Source organism: Osmerus eperlanus, chromosome 4, assembly GCF_963692335.1.
Source record: "Osmerus eperlanus chromosome 4, fOsmEpe2.1, whole genome shotgun sequence".
NCBI lineage: Eukaryota > Metazoa > Chordata > Actinopteri > Osmeriformes > Osmeridae > Osmerus > Osmerus eperlanus.
In genome coordinates this window covers 14,548,535-14,570,959 of record NC_085021.1, presented here as the reverse complement: position 1 = coordinate 14,570,959, position 22,425 = coordinate 14,548,535, and the positions used below count along the sequence as shown (strand labels likewise).

The window sequence follows — 22,425 nt, the reverse complement described above, 5'->3', positions numbered from 1 at the left end:
ACACATCAAAATGGCTGGGTCAGCTCCAATACCTCAGCTTCTACCTGTTATTTCCCCCCACAGCACCTTGCTAACATCCCTCAATGAAGGCACAGTAATCCCCACAGCACTGGAGTGTGAATGTGTTTATGAATTTTACCCTTACGCTTGACACCTGATATTGAAGACCATGGTGCACACTCAAGAGCGATGAGCAGTACTTTGACAATGTCAATACTTCTGCTAACATGCAGAGTAGGCATATAGACTAATAACAGAACAAGTGTATCAGCAAATGAATAGACAAGGCCGGAGTACTGGAGGCAGTGAACTGCTCCGGCAACAAATGACCTGACAGGACAAATACATGACAGCAGCAAGCAGCAAGTACACTTGAGGGTATCGAAGAAGCATTCCACAGAGTAGGGGATTGTTTTACCTTCGAACAAAAGCCTGTGTGTTGGAGGATGAGGTAGTAACTCTATAGAAAGCACCCACTGCTCAGTTTACATCAAAGTCATGGTGTGGTTGTGGGCTCAATTGCCCTGTGGCTGTCATTCATGGTGGCCTAGTTTATATAGAGCACCTGAGGTCAAATCAACAGAATCAAGGTAGAAAAACATCTGGTCCCACCTCCCCTCTATTTGATGTCTCCCACCTCTATTCCACCACTCCTATCACCACCCCCATCCTCCATCCCCCCCAGCAAGCCAGCACATGACGGGGCTTATCATGGGAGCACAGTGTGGAGATATTGTCAAGACCGCTTTCAAGTAATCCTGATTAAAGAGCTTGACTTTTATTCTCTCAAGTACACGCTCTCTATCGCCCCCATCCCCCATGGCACACAAGGGTGCTGTTGTGTGGCTGTTGGACCTCATCCACTCACCGTAGACCTCATCTGTAAGCCACAACACTCACACATCAGCCAGGCCCCCCTCCTAAATCACATGGAGCGTTGCTCCGCCAGTGAAGGAGGACTGGCTCAGCTGGGAGCCCTGTGGAGCCGAGGAGGAGGCTGGCTGAGGTCGTGACACAACTTCATCATGGACCAAGGAACGACGCAATATGAGCACAAACTGTTTGTCATATAACACGCGGCTTCAGCATCAAAAAGGTTAGGCTGGTAAAAACAATGACCTGAGGAGGAGCACGACAGCCAGCCATGACAGGTTTTTGGGCTGTGTGGCAAAGAGTCAATTGTGAAGGGATTATTTTTCTTAATTACGCAAGCACTTTCTCCTGAATAATTCATCCACATGGCTTGTTTTAATCAATGCCAGATTGACAGCAGCGTGTCACCACGTCTTGGGGAATGGACAACCCCCAAGCCTTTCCGTCTTTGTTCAATGTCACAAATGTTAAAACATCAACAGATTAAAAAACTGTCTATGTGCAAATATCGCTCTCTTTTTAATGGAAAGAGGGCCTCGTACATGCTTTGTGGATAGAAAATGTCCTTTCATTAAATGGACAGTGTGCATTGGCTTGAGCAGCATGCTGAGATCGTTGTGTGGTGTGTGTATCATATCTCCCCTTGTCTCTCTCCCTAGTCTTGGTTACCAGGAGGAAGAGGGGAGCAAGGTGGAGAGCAGGGAGCAAGTATCTCCTCCAAGACAGACAGACAGACAGACTGACAGACTGACGGATAGACCCCAACGAACCCAGGCCGTGGCGTTCCTCATGGCTGTCCTATACTGAAGCTGTCACTCGTGGCGTCGGGGCCTGTGAGGCAGGCAATTTGAGCGTAGCAGTGAGAATCGATAGCCCATCACATCACGTTCACAGGCAGACCACCACCCTGAAGAGGCTGTGGCGCAATTTACAGCATATTGTTTTTGGCCCTGGAAGCAAACAGGCGCAGGGAACGATAGAAGCATCATGGTGGAGAGAGAGCGGCCTGGTCACTGTCATAACGGCCTTCTCCGTGGTCACACAGGGCCAGTCCCAGGTAATCCCTCAGGGTCAAAGACTGCTCGGATGCTTCAATCTATGATGCACCAGCCCTGTATAGACCAATAGTGCCAGGTTATGTGTATGGTATAGGCCAAACAAACATAAGCAGCTCTAAAGGGATATTGAATTGATGATTTCCCCACCTAGAGGACCGGAATTGAAGGGAAGAGACTGAACATCTTTGCAGGTGCAAGCTAAAGGTGGAGATGTGCACACCAACTCTTCAGATAATAACAGAGGCAGTGTGTGTCTGGAGGTGTGTATGTTGTGTGTGTCTGTTATGTGCATGTTTGTACATTACTGCTTGGATTTGTGTCCTATCACACAAACAAGTGACTTATATGCACCTGCAATCATTACCATCAGCCAGCAGGAGAGCTGCAGGGAAAACACACACACGCTGGGTGCTCAGTGTGCCACATAGATTAGGCTACAGCTCCTGTAGGTGCAGCCGCAACACACAACAAACCTAGGCTGGAGGTAGAGAGAGCAATATGAAAATATATGTATTTGTTTTCAGGAAGAAGCACATGTTACAGCTGTGAAAATCCTGACCATTCCGATAAACAACCTTGAGATGAATAAGCAGTTGACAGAGATACTGGAAGATATTGCTATTATTGTTTGGCAAATGTTATCAGATAGTCATAGAGTACATTGTGTGGTCTGATGATTGTACCTACATGCACGACAGTCCCTGGCGTACTATTGTAAACAATACTGTGTACAATACACATCATGCAGCCCCCGCTGTGCATGCTGTCCATGTTGTGTCGGATGTTTTACATTGGTTGGAGAGCCCACCGGGCTCGGGTATTGAAGTCCACCGGGGTATTGAAGTACCTTTTCAATCTAGCTATCTGATGGGCTTACATGGTGGAGGTGTGCAGTGTTAGTGTTCAATCACTAATCTTATCCAGGAGGCACTACAGGAAACAGGGCTATTATAGGTAAAAATGAAAGAAAAATCATTGCTGTGTGATTGATGGGGCTATTCCCCAGGGGGATAAGCTAGTACCTCACTCAGAACACTGTTACTGACACGAGCCTCTCTCCACCCGCTCGCCAGTGGTCCTACCTGATTTTCTTTCCATGATGTGTTTATACACTAGGAAACCTAACAGAGGCCAGTCAAGGGCAAGTAAGAGTGTCTAGTAGGGAAAAGCCCAACTCTTCTTGAACCTCTCTGTTTGACGCCTCTTTAATAATGCAGCTGTTGAGACGAGCGTATACTGAGGTTTGGCTTGAGAGCCAGTCTTTAGACAGAACTTATTGTATTTAGCCAGCGAAGTCAATCAGTGCTGGAGGTGGTCTCTGATTCGATAGTGTTAAATAGCTGGAGAACAGCTGGAGAGGGGGCGTCATTAGGAGGAGCAATGAAGGGGCTCATACTTCCAAGGTAAGAAGTAGACATTATTGCTGTGTTTCACTCACCATCATCAGATGTTAGCTGACTACTAATGTGTAAACAAGGGTTCTACTTCAGGGCATTGTTAGATGGTTAGCTACCTCAACTGGTTCAATTAGCTATTCTTACAGTACATACACAAAAAAACACTGAGTAAATTTCCCCTGATAAGATCCGGTCTGCATTAGTAACAAACACGAAAATTGCATTGCTTCTTGGTTTTCCTCTGTCTGAAACCACTGAATGCTTAGGGACTGAAACTTTATGAAAAAAGTCATTCAAGTTTGAAAAACAATGAAATCTTGAATACCTACATACACATACACAGCATGTAGTATTATAAATGTGTAGTTGGTGTCTTACGTGTGAAGACCATCATCTCTGGAGTCCAGACAATGAGAAGAGTATGTGAGAGATGTGCACACTCCTCTGGAATGGTAGCAGGTCAGGGGCTGAATCCTGACATTTCCATTTGGAGATATAAATCTCTAATACCTTGACACTGATTGGAAGCAGTCAGTAGTCCTGCATTTGAATAGCAATCGATAGATGATGTCCACATGCCGGTGTGTGGGGTGTGTGCAGGGCAAGGAAAGGCAGGCTCCCATGTTCTCGTATCGTCTCTAGGTCTCCTCAGACCTGCACCAGCCCTTCATCACCCTTCCACAACATCCCTCATTGCGCATTACAAACGCTTTCCACACAGATATCAGTGTGCGTATGAGGCACATAAATGTGAATTTTCATCATGTCTGCACGCGAGGCATATTAATCAGCACTACATCCCCTGCCGACCAGGCCTCATCCATATTCGTGGAGGCTTATTACACTGGGAGCCAGTGGCGATAAATAAGGATCGATATGCAGAGCTGGTAAAAACACAGCAAGTACAACAGCATGACACAAAGGCAGAGAGCAGGCAGGAGAAGGGAGTGAAGGAGAGAGGCCTGGTAAGCCAGGCTTAAAAACCATCAGCCTCAGCATATTTATGAGAGGAAAGAAAGACTCATCTCCTCTGGTAAATATTACAAAGGGAACCATGCACATCTTGTGTTGTCATGGGCAAATGAGCCAATTTCCTAGTAATGTCAATTTACAAGGCCAAACATTTTAGATTTTTTTTTCTCACCAAGTATGATTATCCTACAGAAACAATGAGAAAACAGCAACAGCACAATCGATCAGGCTATAAGGTAATAATGACAACACGTTGTGAAATTCAAATAAACAGAATTTACTGTAGTAACCAGAATTACTTATGAATTATATAATTTACAATTTATACACATTATATTTATTATTACTTGTTGCTCTTGTGGTTAGTGGTAACTGATTTAAAAATGTTGTACTCGCTGTGATATATAGTTTTTATTATTGTTGCTTGTTTTTTCCACAGGTACACTTGCACTTATAGCGGTTCATGTTGTTTAATTGTAACTTGTTTAACTACATGCTCTTATGGTTCTTCCCTTTGGCACTTACTTTGGTTGTTCATAATGTGTGCTTCATGTTTTGGCTACTCGCAATGTTTTTGTGGCTATCTTGTTATGATCAGTGACCTATGCACTTTGTAAAGCTCTCTCTTGGAAGTCGCTTTGGATAAAAGCGTCTGCTAAATGAATAAATGTAAATGTAAATTACAAAACTGTAAAGATATGTATATGTACTGTTAGGCTATCCCATAACTGTTGGGGATTGAAGAAAATCTCAGTTTTTACATTTAAAACAGGCAAACCTTGGCAGTAATCAAACGTGTCTTTCTTCAGCACATCTGAAAACTGCCACAAAAATATGAGTGACAAGTTTATTTCTCTTTTGTTAACCTACATAACCAAGCAGACAGTAGGAACTCAATTTGACAAAGTAAGGAATTTCCAAGCTTTCTAGGCTTCCAAGCATTTTCTTTAACAAAGTTTCACAGAAAAGAGAAAGTAATTTCTTTGACAGGCAGGCATTATGTTATAGAAGGGACTTTTCCCTGTGTTAAAGAATGGAGCTCCAAACAACAAAAAGATAGCAGCTGTTTAAAAGGCCAATTTCGCAGTCCACATTGTCATTGTCACACTTTTAACACCAAAGGCAGACACACACTCTGGCATCAAAGGCCATTGATTTTCTAATCAAGAGCAAATGATGATTAAGGCATATCTGCCCCCTTATCTTTTCGTTTAAAATCCCCTTTTCTGGGTTCAATTTGACATTGGTTGTTTTCCCAGTGAGGGGAATCAGGACAGTCAAAGGCAAAGACACCTTGTAGAGACAACTGAGGGTGTCATAAACGATTAAGGCTGGCAAGAAAGAGAAAAAATAACCGAGGCTATGAAAGCCCATTGCCCTGACTGAAGGTGAACGGGCAGTTTACAGTTGTTGACATGTTTGGAGGGACAACTTAACTATAGACTTGACTTGCATCTCTGACAGTGTCCCTCAATAAAGTATAAGTCGTCCCCTAAAAATGTTTAAATTAAAGTTTATCGAGGGTGAAAGATACCATCCACTGCCAGTGGCATCAAGAACAGCCATTACTCATTCGTGACTGATGCAGCTTTCCAGAGATGTCTAACGTGGAGCTAAACTCATTTCCCCACCGGTGCTCCACACGCTCCCTATCCAATACTCTCCTGCATTCCCAAGCTGGGCTCCAATAAACAACATTAAAACCTCAAACTTTGAAGCACCCCTTCTGCTTCCTTCCTCCTTTAATTTGATCAAGTTAGGGACTAATGCCATACAGCACTGCTTACCACCCCTCAGGACACAAATACGTACATTCCTATCAGACTTAAATTCTCTCCGTTTTCTACTCCCAGCCTGGTATGTATCTATTTACCCTTTCCTAACACACCTGCCTGTGGCTCCAGGATTAACCCCCACCTCCCCTGGCCTCCCTCTCTCCCTGAATATGAGTCTAGCCTGGGCTGAGCATGGTGGCTCTGTCCTTCAGGACCAGCCTGGAGCTGATCTTAGCAATACTTAGCAGACTGGAGACCTGAGCTTCTCAGCTAAGGGATCTGGTCTCGTGTCATAGACCACTGCATAGCAGTCCCTCTGTGTGCGTCCCCTTCCCCACTACTGTCTGCTAAAGAGGACACACACAAGACACACCAGCACGGTTGGCTGAGTAGCAGTCGGTCTGTGCACAGATCAAGCTACAGGTTTATTATACTGCATGACACTATCACTATAATTAGCGATAAAGAGAGAAACTGGTGAGAGAAAGACAACATGAAAGACAAAAAGATCAACGGAGAACTAAGAGAGATGGAGAGAGAAAAGGAAAGAGGATAGAGAGAAAAGGAGAGAAATAGGAAGAGAGACAGAGAGAGAATATATTTTAAATATATATATATATTTCATGTGAGCACCAATAGCTTTGATGAATAGGGGTCATTGTGTTACAGCTGTTTGTGCTAATTACTCCAGTTTTATGAGTTATTACTTTGGGTGTAATCCTCTCACGCAGCCAAATAATGGAAAGAGAGGACACTTATATCCAGATTCATCATTCCTGTCCAACAACTACAACCATTCATCAGAGGCAGCTAATGTGATTGTTCACTGACTTTGCCCGGTTGGAAAAGGGAGGTTGTTTCTGGTTCATCTCCCTGTGAAAGCCTCTTCCGTTTTCATCTGGCATCAGTGTGTTTCACTAGCCCACAGAGCTGTGATGTTCGGTACGTGGGGCTGAGTGGAGGGAGTGCAGGGTGTCCTGAGTGGTGCAGATGAAGAGATCCACAGAAGGGTCCACAGTTCTGTGGCACAGCGAGAGCTGGCGTCTGAATACACAGGGAGCAGGCCGCTCCTCGCCTGCTCCGTTCGACACCGACAGATGGGACAATAGTGAGGGACTAGGTTTGTTCTCTACGTGTTCTCTTCTCTCATGGACTCCCGACATATGCTCGCTGACTGCAGTTGTTCTCCACGCGGCTCCTCAAAGACGTAGTGATCAAGTTCTGCTGTTGATGCCATGAACATGTCTCTATTATCTAGCGGTTGAGAGCGGTGCCGGACAGCTCCAGCGAGAGTTCACACGGCCGTTTGAAGGCAGACGTCTTGCTCTATGGAGTGTGGTGGTCACAGGGAACCCACTGGGATTCGGCGATGTGCATATCAATTTGGCTCTTTTATGTGTTTTGAGGCCAACACGTGCCTTTTTACACGTCCTCAACGCAAAATGAAGCGCAAGCTCCGTCGCTGCAAGGAATCTCGAGTTATTCTGAATGTGACGAGGCGGCGAGCTGAGGTTGCTCGAGAGATGCAGAAGCAGATAGGAGGTTATAGGATCTCCATTAGATTAGTGTTACACTTCCTGCATGCCGCCCGTGACTGCCTGCTCCTCCCTCCCTTATCTGCTCTACACTAAGCATGCATGTAACATCCAACTATCTGTGCAACCTTGTGTGTTTTTATGAAGAGGTTGCTGTAGATGTTAACCTTAATCCTATCAGCTAATGTGAAGGCACTGATCCGTGCCTGTCTTGAAGGTTATCTGTGTATGTTTCACCCCCCTAGGCATGCATTATTTACATAGCCATATCCCCAGGGCACCAGTCGCCACAGGAGGTGTTGAGGAGTCGGAGCTCCCAATCTGCCAGGGAGACATCCATATCTGTACTGCACGGCTGACTGACTCAGGAAGAGGCCCTGTCAGGATTATCACCCTCTCCCTGGAAACTTCATCATCGGCGGCGGCAGCAGCAGCAGTAGCAGTAGCAGGAACTGGCGTAGCTGGGATGTTTGCCTTTTAAATCAGGGGTTCCCCAACACAGGGGGCCTCAGGGGAGCGGCGTTCGGAGAGTGCTGTTTATAAACCGACTAGGAAACAAATCAGAATGTAACAAAGCTAACCACGCCAACGAGGAGCCCCGGGGAAGCTTCTCCTGCAAGGAGCACAACTTCAACTTTCAGTCATGTGGAGAGAACATTCGTAATATCATATATAAATTCAGCCCTCATTTGTTTGGATATGGATAGATCTGTTTCGGCTTGTAACTCCACCATCATTCTATTATCACTCTGGAGAGAGAAATACAAGAATGTAAGTAGGTTATTACAGGGATAGCATATGGCTCATGCTAGGATGCTAAAAGCCTATGTTTTGTGAATATATTCATGACACTCATTCATATACACATATAATATGAACACAACTGAATGCTGGGAATTAACAACCTCATCCCATAACAATGGATAATATATCTAATGCGGCTATTCAGTTGCAACACCAACACCATCATAATAAACATCAATACACGTACCCAATCATATGAATGTGTTATTAAGCATAACGTTGACCTTTGCAGAACCCCTGGACCTTCTCAGACAAGTGTGAAAAATGGCCACAACACTCCTGCTAGCCCTTTGGGGCACAAGCCTCATTTAATGGCAGCGTGACAGTGGTACTTATTTAGCGGGACTGTGCATTTCTCCCTTCTCGTCTCCTCTCTTTCTCTTTCTGTTCCTCTGCTGTCCTCTCCTTCACTACCCGTCTCCTCTCCGGTCCTCACCCCTCCCTTCCACTTTTTTCACCGCCTCGCTCCTCTACTCCCCCACCTCTCTGCTCTCCTCTCCCATCCTTTACCCTGCCCTCCCTGCTCACTGACTGGAAGCGCCATCATGTCAGCACACAGGCAGAGGGTTACATGTTGCTAACCGTTTTGGGACGGAGACAGTAGCAGCCCAGGGCCATATTCTCGGACAGATACCCTTTAACCCTGCAGGAGATTACTGTTCACCAAAATTTGACTCTAAAAACAGAATTTACATTATTCAACTTTACACCAGCATGGTGTCATCATTATCATGATATATACAATATATACCGGATGATAATAACGGCCACTGAAATATTGAAACACTATAAATAGAACATGCTCCATGCTTCAATCTAGATCTATGTTTCTCCCGGATATTGTATCCCATATACCCCTGTTGTCAAGACTGTTTATGTTGTGAATTATCCCATTACAATCAACAAATCAGCCATCCTAGCAGAAGGAGATAAATTAATAAAATGTGAAACACCCCCAGCAGATGTTTACATAAACATTATTTACAAATACATTATGCATTACACAATGTGCTTATTGCTCCTACAGAATTCTCCATTAGAATTCCAGGTGTTCCTTTATAGCGGGGCGATACAGGGCTTTGATCAGCATATCAGAACAATTCTCCCTTTCATCTGGAGGAACATGGTTTGGTTAAGGGGAGATTTTGGATCAAGGTTCAGCCGGAGCCTTGGCACGTCCTCCATTCCCATTTGGTATTCAAGCTGAGTACAGTAATCTTCTGTTGCTTTAGCCAAGTCATCGGCAACATCAATCTCCCATTAATACACAGCGCAAATATCCACAAAGCGGAGAAGCTAGTGCTGAGCGGATACAAGTCTAAACACAAGCAAAAGAAAGCTAACACTGGAGGGAAAAAATCAAATTCCAGAAATAAACAACTGAAATGATCTCAACTGAAATGATCTCTTTTTCCGAATTCAAAATGCTATGTCTGCCTTCTCGTTTTCTCTTAAATTTGAAAAACGTGTCTGTGCTGTCAGTTTGTCGAACAATTAATGCTTTATTCCATTCTATCTAAGGCATGTGTAACTTTCATAGATGAATTTGAGGAAGGATTTCATATGAAAGCCATTGGGACCAAGTGTTTCAAACAATACATTTTTGTTTTAGAATTCAATTACTCTAAAAACCAAAAAGAGCCTTTATGTCCTCACCATTGAGAGTCTAAGCAAAAATCCATAGTTCTCTCCTGTAAATAAAAGCCATTTTCAAGTGCCCATACAGGCACTTTGAGCTCCGTACTTGATTCAGGAGGTTATGGCACGGTGGCCATAAGAGACTCAAGAAGATTCCAGAGGAATGGAATACATACATACAGAATTAAACAGGCCTCCTCTGAGCCCTATCTGCCATCAGAAAGTTCTAGACAGTGTGTGTTAGACTGTGTCTACCGTACACATTGATCCTACTCGGAGGTCACTCAAACAAACTTGGAAAGGAATAAGTGACTATTGGGCTGAAACTAAACCGAAATGTAGTGTGAGGATGTACTGTATGGTCTTGGCTTCAAAAACTAAATTATTTAGCCAGTGAGACAAACTGATAAATGGCAGTTCTGCAGGTCAATACATTACACAGGGACCTGTGGATCAGCCCTTGGTGGGATATATTATGCATTGGGGAGATAAAGGCCATTGATTGTGGCCCACAAGGTCACAATGGGAGGTTACTTTCATCTAAGGGGCCGTCTCAGGTGGTTACAACTTTGTGGGACCATTTGGAGATGCCATGCAAAAGGGTTAATCAAATTCACTGAAAAAGGAACGTAGAACTGTGTACTGTCTAACCTCTTCCAGTGAAAATGAAACTTCTATAAACGCCTGTATTTATTCAAGGGAAAGGGGTCTTACTTGTGAATAATTCATGGGCTTGAGGAAAATGCAATAGCAGTGCTAATATGGTATTGACCTGACCCCAACAATATGCGAATTGCAACAGAGATATCACTAAACACACTAAAACATACTGGTAACTCTCAATGAGGGATATCACTTTCTATTAAGATCAGCTCACACGCCACACCATTTGGATGGAAAACCAAATCTTCAGAAAGGTCATGGTAATATAAAGGGACAGTGGAGAACTTGGTGAAGCAGAGAAGGCTATTTATCCTGAGAATGGAGCTATTTGATTGAGATTGTTTTTGGTCAACAAATGCTCAAGAGGGGGGTTTCTCTCTTTATTTGGCTTACTGTGTGGGTGGACAAGTATAAATGGAAATAAAACTGTGCTAGAATGGATTAATGGTTTATCAACCCACATCTAATGAAGATTTGTGTCTGGCTGCCTTTGTAGTGAGACACAATCATCTCTCAAGATAGCACCAAAGGAAGGAAGTAGAGACTTAAAACAAGATTAGATTTGCAATTAAAGATTCTTTTTTTAACTCCATGACTTAACGCTTAACAAGAACAAAATCTGCACAATGAAACAAAAGCTACATTCATCATTCCATACTTAAAAAGCAGGCAGAATCGCCTCCTGATTAGAATGTCTGTATTTTTTGTCATGGTGAAAATGTATTGATGAGGTTCATAGGGTTTGAACCGGTCTACTCCACACTACCCTGTCCTAAGACAAGGTTTTCTTTCCGTTCAATGTCAATGACGGAATCGACATTCATGCTCTCACATAGACACTTCTTAATGTACGAGCTTGTGGTTGAGTTTTATCCAAAACTTGTTTCAGGTTGTCACTAGATCACTTTATTAGATAACTGAGAAACTGATGGTATTATTTCCTACTAAGAGGGCAAGCATGTCGCTGGGACTGAGACCATGTCCCCATTGATGCTTTCATTCAAGCCACAGTTCAGATGAGACTGCTAAGCATTTCCATTGTTAGGAGCAGTCAAAGCACTTTGACTCCTTGCTAATTATATAAACATGACTTTGAAAAATGTCCAGCACTGGGAGCAGCCGTGGTTTGGCGTGGCCTCATCAACAGAGATTTCAAAAAGAAGCTGCGCAGAATTTCAATGGTGCCTCAAGGTTTTGCTAAAGGACAGGCCAGAGGAGAGAAGGGAAGAGAAGGGGAGGAGGGCACGTTATAATGAACTGTCGAAACACACTGCTTCAACACCTCAACCTTTTGGGTTCCAGCTAGAGAGCATGTGCTCGAGGATCTCACCGGCAATTAACACCGAGCGGTGCAGAGCGCAGACAAATCTCCAGCTCTCAGAACACCAAGGCTACTGAATCCAACTTCAGCACCAGACTACTTTCTTGTCTCCAAAACAAGAATTCACATTTAAAACTTGAGAGTCTATATGGGACCAATTAAGACTAAATATAGACTTCGCAAGATTGAAAATAGCAAATGTTCAGTGAAAATGAATGTGCTTGGTAGAGCTAGGCTCCTAGAGTCAAAGCTCAGCACGTAGAACTCAGAGCTGTTTGTAAGACACATTGGTTTTCTAAGCAGAACATTCAATAGAATAGATTCAATAGGTTTAATGTGAATGAGAAGAACTGAACAAGGTTCAGAGAAAGCTGAGCACAGGACATGTTCAATAAATAAAAGCACCATTATTACTAGACTAATTACGGTACAATCGCATGTCAATATAATCAATGTACAAAGTGGTAAATGGTCAAATAGATAACGTCAGTATGTGCAGGTCACTTTGAGCCATATTACTGCAATATTATGTGGGTATTTAGACCTGCTCAGCCCCTGACTGGGGACCAGCATGGTGGCTCATTATGACCTTGTCAATCCGCTCCTCTGAATCCCAACAGTTGCATTGATGTGTAAACATGTCTTAAAGAAAAGGGCTTCACATGTGGCCCAGAAGAACAAAGGCTGAACCCTTCCAAGGGGACATGTGAGACCTGCTATTCGGAGCTTCGGAAAATAGGACTCTGAATGGACAGCTTTGACAGGAGAAAACAATGAATGTAAGACGGATAACCTTTGATATTTCAATGTACTGAAATGCAAAAATACCCAAAAGGTCAAGCAGCCAGAGTGCTCGATTGACAGCCCTGCATGTAACATGTACTGTAATGACTATTTCTCCCAGTGTAGGTCAAAGATAGAATCTCTCCCACCATCTACAATGTCTTCTTGAGGTGGCCTGTCGTTCAGTTTCAGCACTGCACAATGACAAACAGACTGATGATGGAGTTCAACATTAAAACTGGTATGAGCTAGTGGATAGAACCCCATTACAGGTCCACTCGGATGCAGGAAATAAAAATGTGAAAAAGACAAAGGAAGGCAAACACCTTATTATCTCAGTGGGAGAAGGCCTTGTTCCCTGGTGGAGTAGGCAGGTTTAATTCCAGGGCAGATGACAGGTCTGTCAGCTGAGCGTCCATAGTCTTGTCAACCTGCCAAATGCTCAGGTTCCTGGTGTGCAAAGCTCATAAATGCTTAACACTTACGGTGTGAGTGCTAACATTGGACAGGATATGTCTCCAAACAAGAGAGCAGTCTCACCAACCATGCGAGAACTGCAGCCATCAGCTCGACCGCCTCTCTTGAGTTTCCAAAAAAGGATCACTCTTGGGGACATGAAAGGATAGATAAATGCCTCAAAATGCCTGTGTCGTTCACCGTGCAACTAACAAACAAGGTCAATGAGAGCCCTCGTTCTAGTTTCCGCTCTTTGACAATGAAAGAGGGGGTTATCAGCTGAAGCCCCAATACGTCAGGGCTGGAGAGCGGCGCAGCCACGACTGGAGCTGTCCATCAGATAGAGAGGGGCATGATGGGCCAGGATCCAAGCAGGCCCAGAGAGAATCCCAGCCTGCTGCCGCTGCTGCCGGCTCCACATTCTCAAGGACCTTTAAAGATCAAAGCGCCGCACACAACAAGAAAGGAAGAAGAGAGGAAGAGAGGGAGGGAGGTAAGAGAGCGATGGACAGAGGGGAGGGGGAGACGGGCAGGAAGGAAGGATGCCACGAAGCAGGAGAGCTCACGCGGCCCTCCACTGATTACCCAACACCGTGTCTCCAACTGGGCCAGAGGAAGGCGTCAAAGGGATTTCCTGGAGAAGGTCTGTGAAACATCCAGCGTGGCTCATCCCAGCCTCCTCCATCAGGAGCCAGATAAAGAGCCTTCCTACTGACCTTACCACCAACTCCCTTTTCATGTTACATTTTGTAGTGTGGAAATGATGTGTACCTTTGATACTATAAAAAAAAAAAAAGCGCTGCTCCCCTTATGGAATACTAAAACCATATCTCTCGCTTTCTCACCCAACAAAAATAAAAAAAGATATATCGTGTTCTCAAGCTGACCAGCTGTGCTGTTTGACCTTGATGAAATACAAAATAGGACAAGCAGTAGGTAAGACCAAACACAATAAGAGCTACAACACTTTAGGTGAAAATCGACTCCTGTAAGTAGCCCAGTGTATACTGTCATGCTGACGGAAGAGAGTATTATTTCATAGGTACCACAGAAAATCTCACTCCCACTGTCCATTTATGTAATGAGCACAGGGTACGAGGGAGGTAAGGTACAAACACTACTTATGAGTCTACCTGTCGGATGGTTCAGTATCATGGAATAACACCACGTTATCAGTATAACGTATGGCTCTCCTGCTATCACAGAGAGAGCTGAGTGCACATTCACTCTCTCAAACATGTAAATATAGAAACCAAACAACAATTCACCAGAGGACACCCACACATGAAAGAACACAAGCAGAAGTCTGGGACTACTTCCATTTTATCTAGTAAATAAACTTGTAAGTCCATTACAAAACGGTTCCGCACAAAAACCCTGACCCAGCAATTTGGTGCAAAAAGGTAGAAATCTATTCCTCCATCCCTGAATAGCTTTGCAGCTCAGTGAACACATGAGGGAAAAGGGAAAGAGACAGAAGATAAGAGTAAAGGAGGGGAACTAGTAGGAGCCACAGAGAGAGTGGGAAGAAAAAAGAAATCGAAGACACAAGCTGGGTTCAATTTAGAGTCCTCCCACAGGAGGCAGAGTGACCTGTATCTTCTACAATAGAGGTCATGCAATTTTGAGCACCCCCCCCCCCCTGCCTTCAGAGGATACTGAAGACCCCTGCCTTGATGTGCACATCCAGGGGAAAAAGCAAAAGGTCCCTGTAGCGTGCCAGACCCCTTAAATGACCCTACCAGAGGGTTCCTATTACAAACAGGCTCACTACACCACAGCTCCACTGGCACGTCACCATAAACCAGAGCACCAGGAATCAGTAAAGCTATCAAGCTTATTACAGGATTCTCTGAGGCCACCCGACCAAAGACTGTCAGTCCAGTCCCTGTCTTCCTTTGCTAGGGCCTATGGGATGACAAAAAGAAGGACCATGGTAGATGAATTTCAGATCTAGTCTCCGTCTCAATGAGATTAAGCCATAGACTAGCCTAGGTCTTCGCATATGACAGTAAAGTAGTGCTTCAAATAGAACTGTCACACAATATATAGGTCCATTTACAAAGTTCCTCCCACAGCAATATAGAATTCAATATGGAAATGTGTTCTCTAAGCAACCCTAAAACATAGGGCTCTAGAATCAATTTAAATCAGAAGTGAATAGTTCAACTAAGAGCTAGTATGAATCAAATTCGAAGCCTGGTTAAGAGAACAGAGATCCCCACCTCCTCATCTCACGTTGTCAGCTGTTTCAAGTAATCCTTACTCCACCAGAGACCAAACCCAATAGGAGCCAGTCACATTCACATTCAAAACATGAGCTGGACACCTGTTCCAGTAGAAACATTAAGGAATTTGTATTTGAGAAAAAAGATAAACAAACAAACATGACCTTTAATTTCCACTGATTGCCCCAGAGAAGCTAATGAAGATTTCCGTAAACATTTGCAATTCGAGGGAGTCATTTTAATTACACTCCGTAGAGAGGGTCGTCCAAGCTGCAAGCTCAAATGAAGATAAACATTTAATCAGATGCGGCCTTGGGTTCGATTAGGTGAATTCTCCAAGCACTGACATCCATAAAAACAACATTGACGGCTCTGAAAAAGATTTGTTTGTGCAATGACCGAAATGCATTTAAAACGTCTGTTTAGCAGTCAAACACCTGGCACAGGATGAGGCCAGCCCAATCTTCCTAATAAGATTCATCCTAATCCATAGGAGAAGGCTTTAATCTAGCTACTGTTATAATGAGGTCAAGACATTCTGAGGGGGATTCACAGGCCTCTGCACTTGGAGCCGCCAACCAGGCTAAATGTTGGGTAGCCCTACAAAAAACACCCCTTCATACAGACTGGGCTACACACACCCTCACATAACCTGGGCTATACACATCACCCTCACATAACCTGGGCTATACACATCACCCTCACATAACCTGGGCTATACACACACCCTGGGCTACACATCACCCTCACACACACTAGGCTACACACACCCTGGGCTACACATCACCCTCACATAACCTGGGCTACACACACCCTGGGCTACACATCACCCTCACACACACTAGGCTACACACACCCTGGGCTACACATCACCCTCACATAACCTGGGCTACACACACCCTGGGCTACACATCACCCTCACACACACTAGGCTACACACACCCTGGGCTACACATCACCCTCACACACCCCCAAACACACCCTCACGCATACTGGGCAACACACACCCTCAAACACAGCCTGACACACCATGTGCTGCATATCAGACTCACACACACTGGGCTGCAGACACCCTCACACAGACCCTCACACACAGTCACACACGTCAACACATACCCTCAAACACAATGTGCTATAGGAATACACACAACTAGCTATCATCAAGGTATTAGCCAGACTACAAAATGGCTGTATCTTTAATGATGCAATTTTAGTGTTTCATCTGGATTAGGCACACACCTTACAGTAGAAGCTTGTTTGGGAGAAATGAGGAAAGAAGCCGAGCTCTCCCTTTGTAGTCCTTTCATATTTTGTTCAATAAACACTTAAAAAGTAATCATTACCGTTACAAAAGAACAGAGGAAAGATGAAAACTGTATCTGATTGAAGCAATCTCCTGCAGCTCTCTTTGAAAGATTGGACTGTGGATTCTCAAATAATAACAGCAGGGAGCAGAGGAAACAGAGGGCGGGGATGGGGTTAAAAGTCTTGGCGTTCCAACTGGAGATAAGGACTGAATGATTACACTACTGTATCCAATTGTCCTCATCATTATAGTGCCTATCTTACACTGTCACTGATCGTCTCTCCAGATTAGCGCCTCCACTCAGTCTTATGCATTTCATTTCATTAGCTCTGCTTTTGACCACAGCCACTCGTTCCCTGCCTGGCTGTCTCTCTGGCTGAGCGGCCTTGCAGCCTGTTTCTCCCACTGCCCAGAGTCCAGGGAGTGTGTCCTTTGAGCGTGTGTGTCCAGTGAGGCACTCTGGCACCATCCTGAGAGGAGGCATATTGCATGGAGCCACCATGGCGTGCCAGCGCCCGCGTTAGCGGAGAGCACGGGATTATTATTTCTGACGACAGGGGCATTAAATGTGTAGCAGGCCGATGGAGGCCGGAGCAGAAGCTGCCGTGTGTCTCTTGGTTCAGCAGCAGGTCAGAGGCAGGACTTCCCCCCAAGCTGTGGGAGCTTCACAGTACTCATTAAGGACTGGGGGTGTCACACAAGCTTAGGTCCCATGTCCTGTCATCGCTCCAGGCTGGATGCTGCGCACCCCTGCTTCTGCTTTTCAGGACTGCATGTCTGCAGAGCATCGGACTTCTGATTCCACTAAATGGTGAAAACTTCACGAGCAGAAACTCTCAGACTAATTCATCCCCTGACATTTACTAATTGAAACATTGCAAGGAGTTGCACTGATGTTTATTAACACTTTAAGGCCAGGAATACAAAAAAAGATCACTTTGTTATATAGCCGTACTGCCTACAGGAAAAAGACTCAACTGAAATCAACTTTAACCATCCTCTATGGCACAATCCTGCAATGGTCCTGTGGCCCACAGTGATACAGGTCTGTACACAAAGCACCGAAAAACGCCAAAGAGCAGGAGATGCATTCTTAAAGTAGCACTGATGCAAGGCATTGCCATTCTCCACATCTCTGGTCCTGCAACCTCCACAAGCTGGAGTAACCAAACATGGGGCTGGCTCTGTTTGATCTTGAAAGGGATATAAGCTTAAAGCCCTTTCCTTGTGAGGTGTCCTTCTTTAAAAAGATTGTAATCTCAGCAGGAATGTCCAGCAAAATAGAGGTCATCCTGCTGGAGGCCCCAGCAGACAATAGCCATTGGTTGCAGACCTGAGAGGAATTCTAGGAAGATTTGCTCTACCAAGGCTCATCTCAGGGAAGCCATGCGGAGTGAGAGAGAGCATTGACACAAACAGGGTAAACACAGTGATATACATCTCAATTATGCATGTTCTCTTATCCACAGCAGAGCATATCTATGTAATATTAACAGTTTACAGATCTGACAATTCCCTCATGAATATAATGCTGTGATTCCTGACATGCATTCATTGCAACAACAAAAAACGTGAAATAAATTGTCACGCCGTGCCTCATATTTACACTTAATCTCAATCTCATATTGACAATTTCAAAGCTGAGCCAAACGTGCCTGTATGCCTGTATTCAGTTCTGAGGCTGCTCCAAACTCAGCCCCTCCTCCCGGCTCCTCGCACATCTACGTCAGATTGGTTTATCTAATTTTCCAGTAAATGCTTGTATTCCTGCACACCTCCCTATAAATGCACACAGGGGAATCAGGGGAATGAGAAAGAAATGAATAGCTGTGCATTAACTTTACCCCCACCCCTCCTTCCTGGGCCACAGATTTAGAAGGGCAAGAGAGAATGTCTTTGCACAGGGAGATAAAATAAGAAGTTCTTTATCATAAAAGAGGGGAAATTCCTTCCCACTAATCACACCAGGAGACAGGTTTGTTCTCACGCACAGAGGTGCTAACTATTTTTGTGTAAAATGGAGACAAACCCTTAATGGAAATCTGTATAGCTGCTGCTTAAAAAAAACAAATACCGTTAATGCTATTAATTCCTGTGAGCTGATGTGGTCACCAGTGGCCCTAACCTAACAGAATGTTTACGGTTTAATCAGAACAAGGGAATAACAAGGTTGCACCGAGCATGCTGAACTACTGCCAGAAATATGCAGAGAATTGATGAGGTGTCACTTTTGCTAAGAGTCATACAATCGCGACGACAAGAGACTCTGTAATCCCAGCGTGCCTGTCTGCCACCAAGTAGCACAAGCGAGCTGGTTTGCATGGCGCACATGAAGTAGAAACGCCCTTGGTTTTAGGGAAGGTTGCGTGTCTCTCCTCAACCCGGGAGAGTGCTTTCCTGGCGCACAGACAACATAGTCAGGCATGCTTATATGCTTCTGCAATTGCATACAAAAACTGGCAGGTGATATCTATTAATCCTGAAAAACCCACACAAGCAATAGCATGTGTTCTGTTGGAAGCTTCTCTAGACAGGAGCACAACTGGATTGCTTAATCTAACATATGGATGTTGTTATAACATGTTTGTAGTATTGTAAAACTTCCTATTTTGCATCATTTGACAAAAAACAAAGTCTCGTAAATGTAGAATTGTTTTGTTTTGAACACATAGCTGAAGTACCTCTGTGTTGTGATGTTTGACCGATGAATAGATATTGGATTATAATGTACATTTCTAATGTCTTTGACATTGTGTTCATTTAACTGACTTTCATACCACTGATGACAGTAGTTATGGTAACAATTTGTTAATCAAAGGAATGGGTGACTGGTTTTTGCATATTTGCTTTTTCATAATTAGAGGAACAGACTGAGATCCGATCTCCGTTTATCTAATCACTTTGAATCCTTGTAAATTAAATCCTAATTCCCCAATATTGAATAAAATTTTCATAAATCAATATTGAAAATTAAAGCTATGGATTCATTGATCCACGCCCCAAGAAAAAACTATTTGGATTCAAGACAAACATTTGACTGATTACTGAGCCGCTTTCATAAGTCACCATCTTTGTCTCGTCACTCTCTGCTATGATACTGTATCGAATACCTGAGGCTAAATATGAAGAGGAAAACATTTTTCAATCTTATACACAGCTTTAAAAAATGTTATATGGTCAAGTGGGTCAGATAAATAGTTAACAGCAGACATGGTTTAGAAGCATATTTTTGTACCTTAACGCCCATTTTACACTTGGTATCAAGGCTAGAGGAGGCAAGTGGAGACAATGGTCTTTGTCCACTATCCCAGTAGAGTACTTCACACTCCCCTCTTCACTAGTTCAGTGTCATTCATTAAAAGGGGAAATAACAGTGTAATATATTCAGAATGCCAAACAAGGCCGGCATCTTTGTCTTTGCTCCTTTGACAATTCTGGTGCCTGTCCATTAATGTGCCGTAACTATGTGTAGCTCGCTTCATTGGGATCAATTATATAAAAAATATGACCGGCAGCCTATGCATTTCTTGCAATAGCAATCATTCAAAATCCCTCCAGGTTGACGTGGCTAAATAATGTTTAGTTTCAATCTCCTGCCTGTCTCCATACAGAGAGATATTGAACTAAACAGATTGAACATGAACGACAAATAAATTGTTAACATCAAACAAGACACTGTCTCACTTCTATTAAATGATAAAGTAGTTGTACTGAAAATAAATAAACTAATTTAAAATGGCTTGCCCTATAGGTCAAGGACAGCCAGTGCAAACGGCTTCTGTGATTTATTTTCACACTGGCATACAAATACAAACATTTCGCACTTTCATTTTCAAGACAGAAATCCAAACGAGTTGTGTTATCTTTACTTATTGGTGTGATGAAGCATATGAAATATGAGAAACCCCCAGGCTTTTATCCAGGTAATGTTAAACACTGTTTTTATGTTTTCAGTATGACTGCCACACAATGCTTACTGAATATAGCTGCAGTCAGCCTAGTGAATAATAAACACAGCATGATTGACAGTAACATTTAGAATGCAGGCCAAACTGTGATTTCTTTTAGAATGGGTAATGCAAATGTAAATATCCACTAAAGAAAAGACACTTCCATTTTAAACTTTTTATTTTCACACAAGCGCTTGTGAAAATTGAGTGTTAAAGCATTCGTGTTTCATTTAGGTACAGAGTGTTTGAACACTCAAAGGACAGACTATCCTCAAGGACCTCAATGACACTGTGCTCTCTATGTTAAAGAAACTTTCCTAAATTTCCCTTCTACACAGCGGCCAACCAGAAAGCAAAAGCCTCTGGTCAAATTAAGACAATGAATATTTAACAGCGGGTGAAAATACTGTACATGCTAATGTGTTTCTAAGCTCTGGGCGTGAACAAGGTGGCAAACATCCCAAATTTAACAGCTCAGATTTTTTCTGTTCAGTATCAGGAATTTCCCTACCAGAATTAACTAATTGAGACATAAGAAGTCTTCCGAAAATCCACCAGTGGACAGTTAAAAGGCATGTTTAATGTGAAATGTAGGGATCTGTAATACATATTGACGATAAAAAACATTGCATTGCATTTAGCATTTGAATACAAAAGGACCAATGCATTTCAATATGTTTTTGAAGCATGTTTTTTGTAGACCATTACGCATGGGCCCACATGCGTAATGAAAAGGCCTACTAATATTGGGAATAAATTACTAGAATGCGCCTGCTGACCAGTAGTTGTTTAACAATTTAATCTGATGTACAGACATAATGTGTTGTTGTTTGTTAACTGTACAACCCCGTTGGTTGTCTGAGGAGCATTGTGACAAAGTGGCCCATTTCCAGGAAGTAGTCTTACCTCATTGGTGTTCCAACGATGTCTTTCCTTTGGCAGAGAGGAGCATTTTGGTAGACATTCAAGCAACTTTTTGGGCAGGTATATTTTCAAATGTCCATGTTCATCTGTGAAGAGAGAGAACAAGACCTTTATTAAAACAAATTAAAATGTTAATGAACATTAGACGTTGTGTGGTATTTTCAAAATAACCATGTTACCATGGCGATGCTACATCTCTTGTACAGTAGTAAAACTCTGTTACAGGTGCAATATTCATCTCCAGTAAATGATTTATTTTGACCAAGAGAAAAAGATAACATTGCAATGACAGATGTCCACAGCTACCGTTCCAACTTAATTCTCTATCCAAGAGCTTTGTCCTTTTTCCAAAAGCTACATGTTTATGTACAGATTATAAGGTAGCCTGAAGTTTTAATGCTCCATTGTTCAATTCATTGTTTCTCCAATTTAAATATGCAGATGGAATTTTATCCAAGACTTAAGTATGTGGAAATTCTGTTTGTTTGGAGATTACATTTGGAGTGAATTTGTGATATTGGACAAAATGAATATAGTTTTTAGGATGAATAGTTCAAGAAAAAAATTCTGTGCATAAACACACGCTTGTTAGACAATGTGTGCATCCATTCCTTTGCAATTTACATTCAAAATGAGGATAACTTATTCCCAGCCAGCAGCATATCATTAAGATGGGTTTAATCAGATAGAGCGAGTGCCAATCATGATGATATGACAGTGGAACATCTCAAGGCAACTGTAC

At 43.2% G+C, this 22,425-nt stretch overlaps 1 protein-coding gene across 1 annotated transcript in view; it reads right to left on the bottom strand.

The window, feature by feature from the left end:
• Window positions 1-22,425, bottom strand: part of camta1a (calmodulin binding transcription activator 1a) — a 267,228-nt gene that overhangs the window by 235,152 nt on the left and 9,651 nt on the right. The window contains 1 exon segment of the mRNA XM_062459401.1: window positions 21,666-21,769. Within this exon segment, the coding sequence (XP_062315385.1) occupies window positions 21,666-21,769 (104 nt within the window).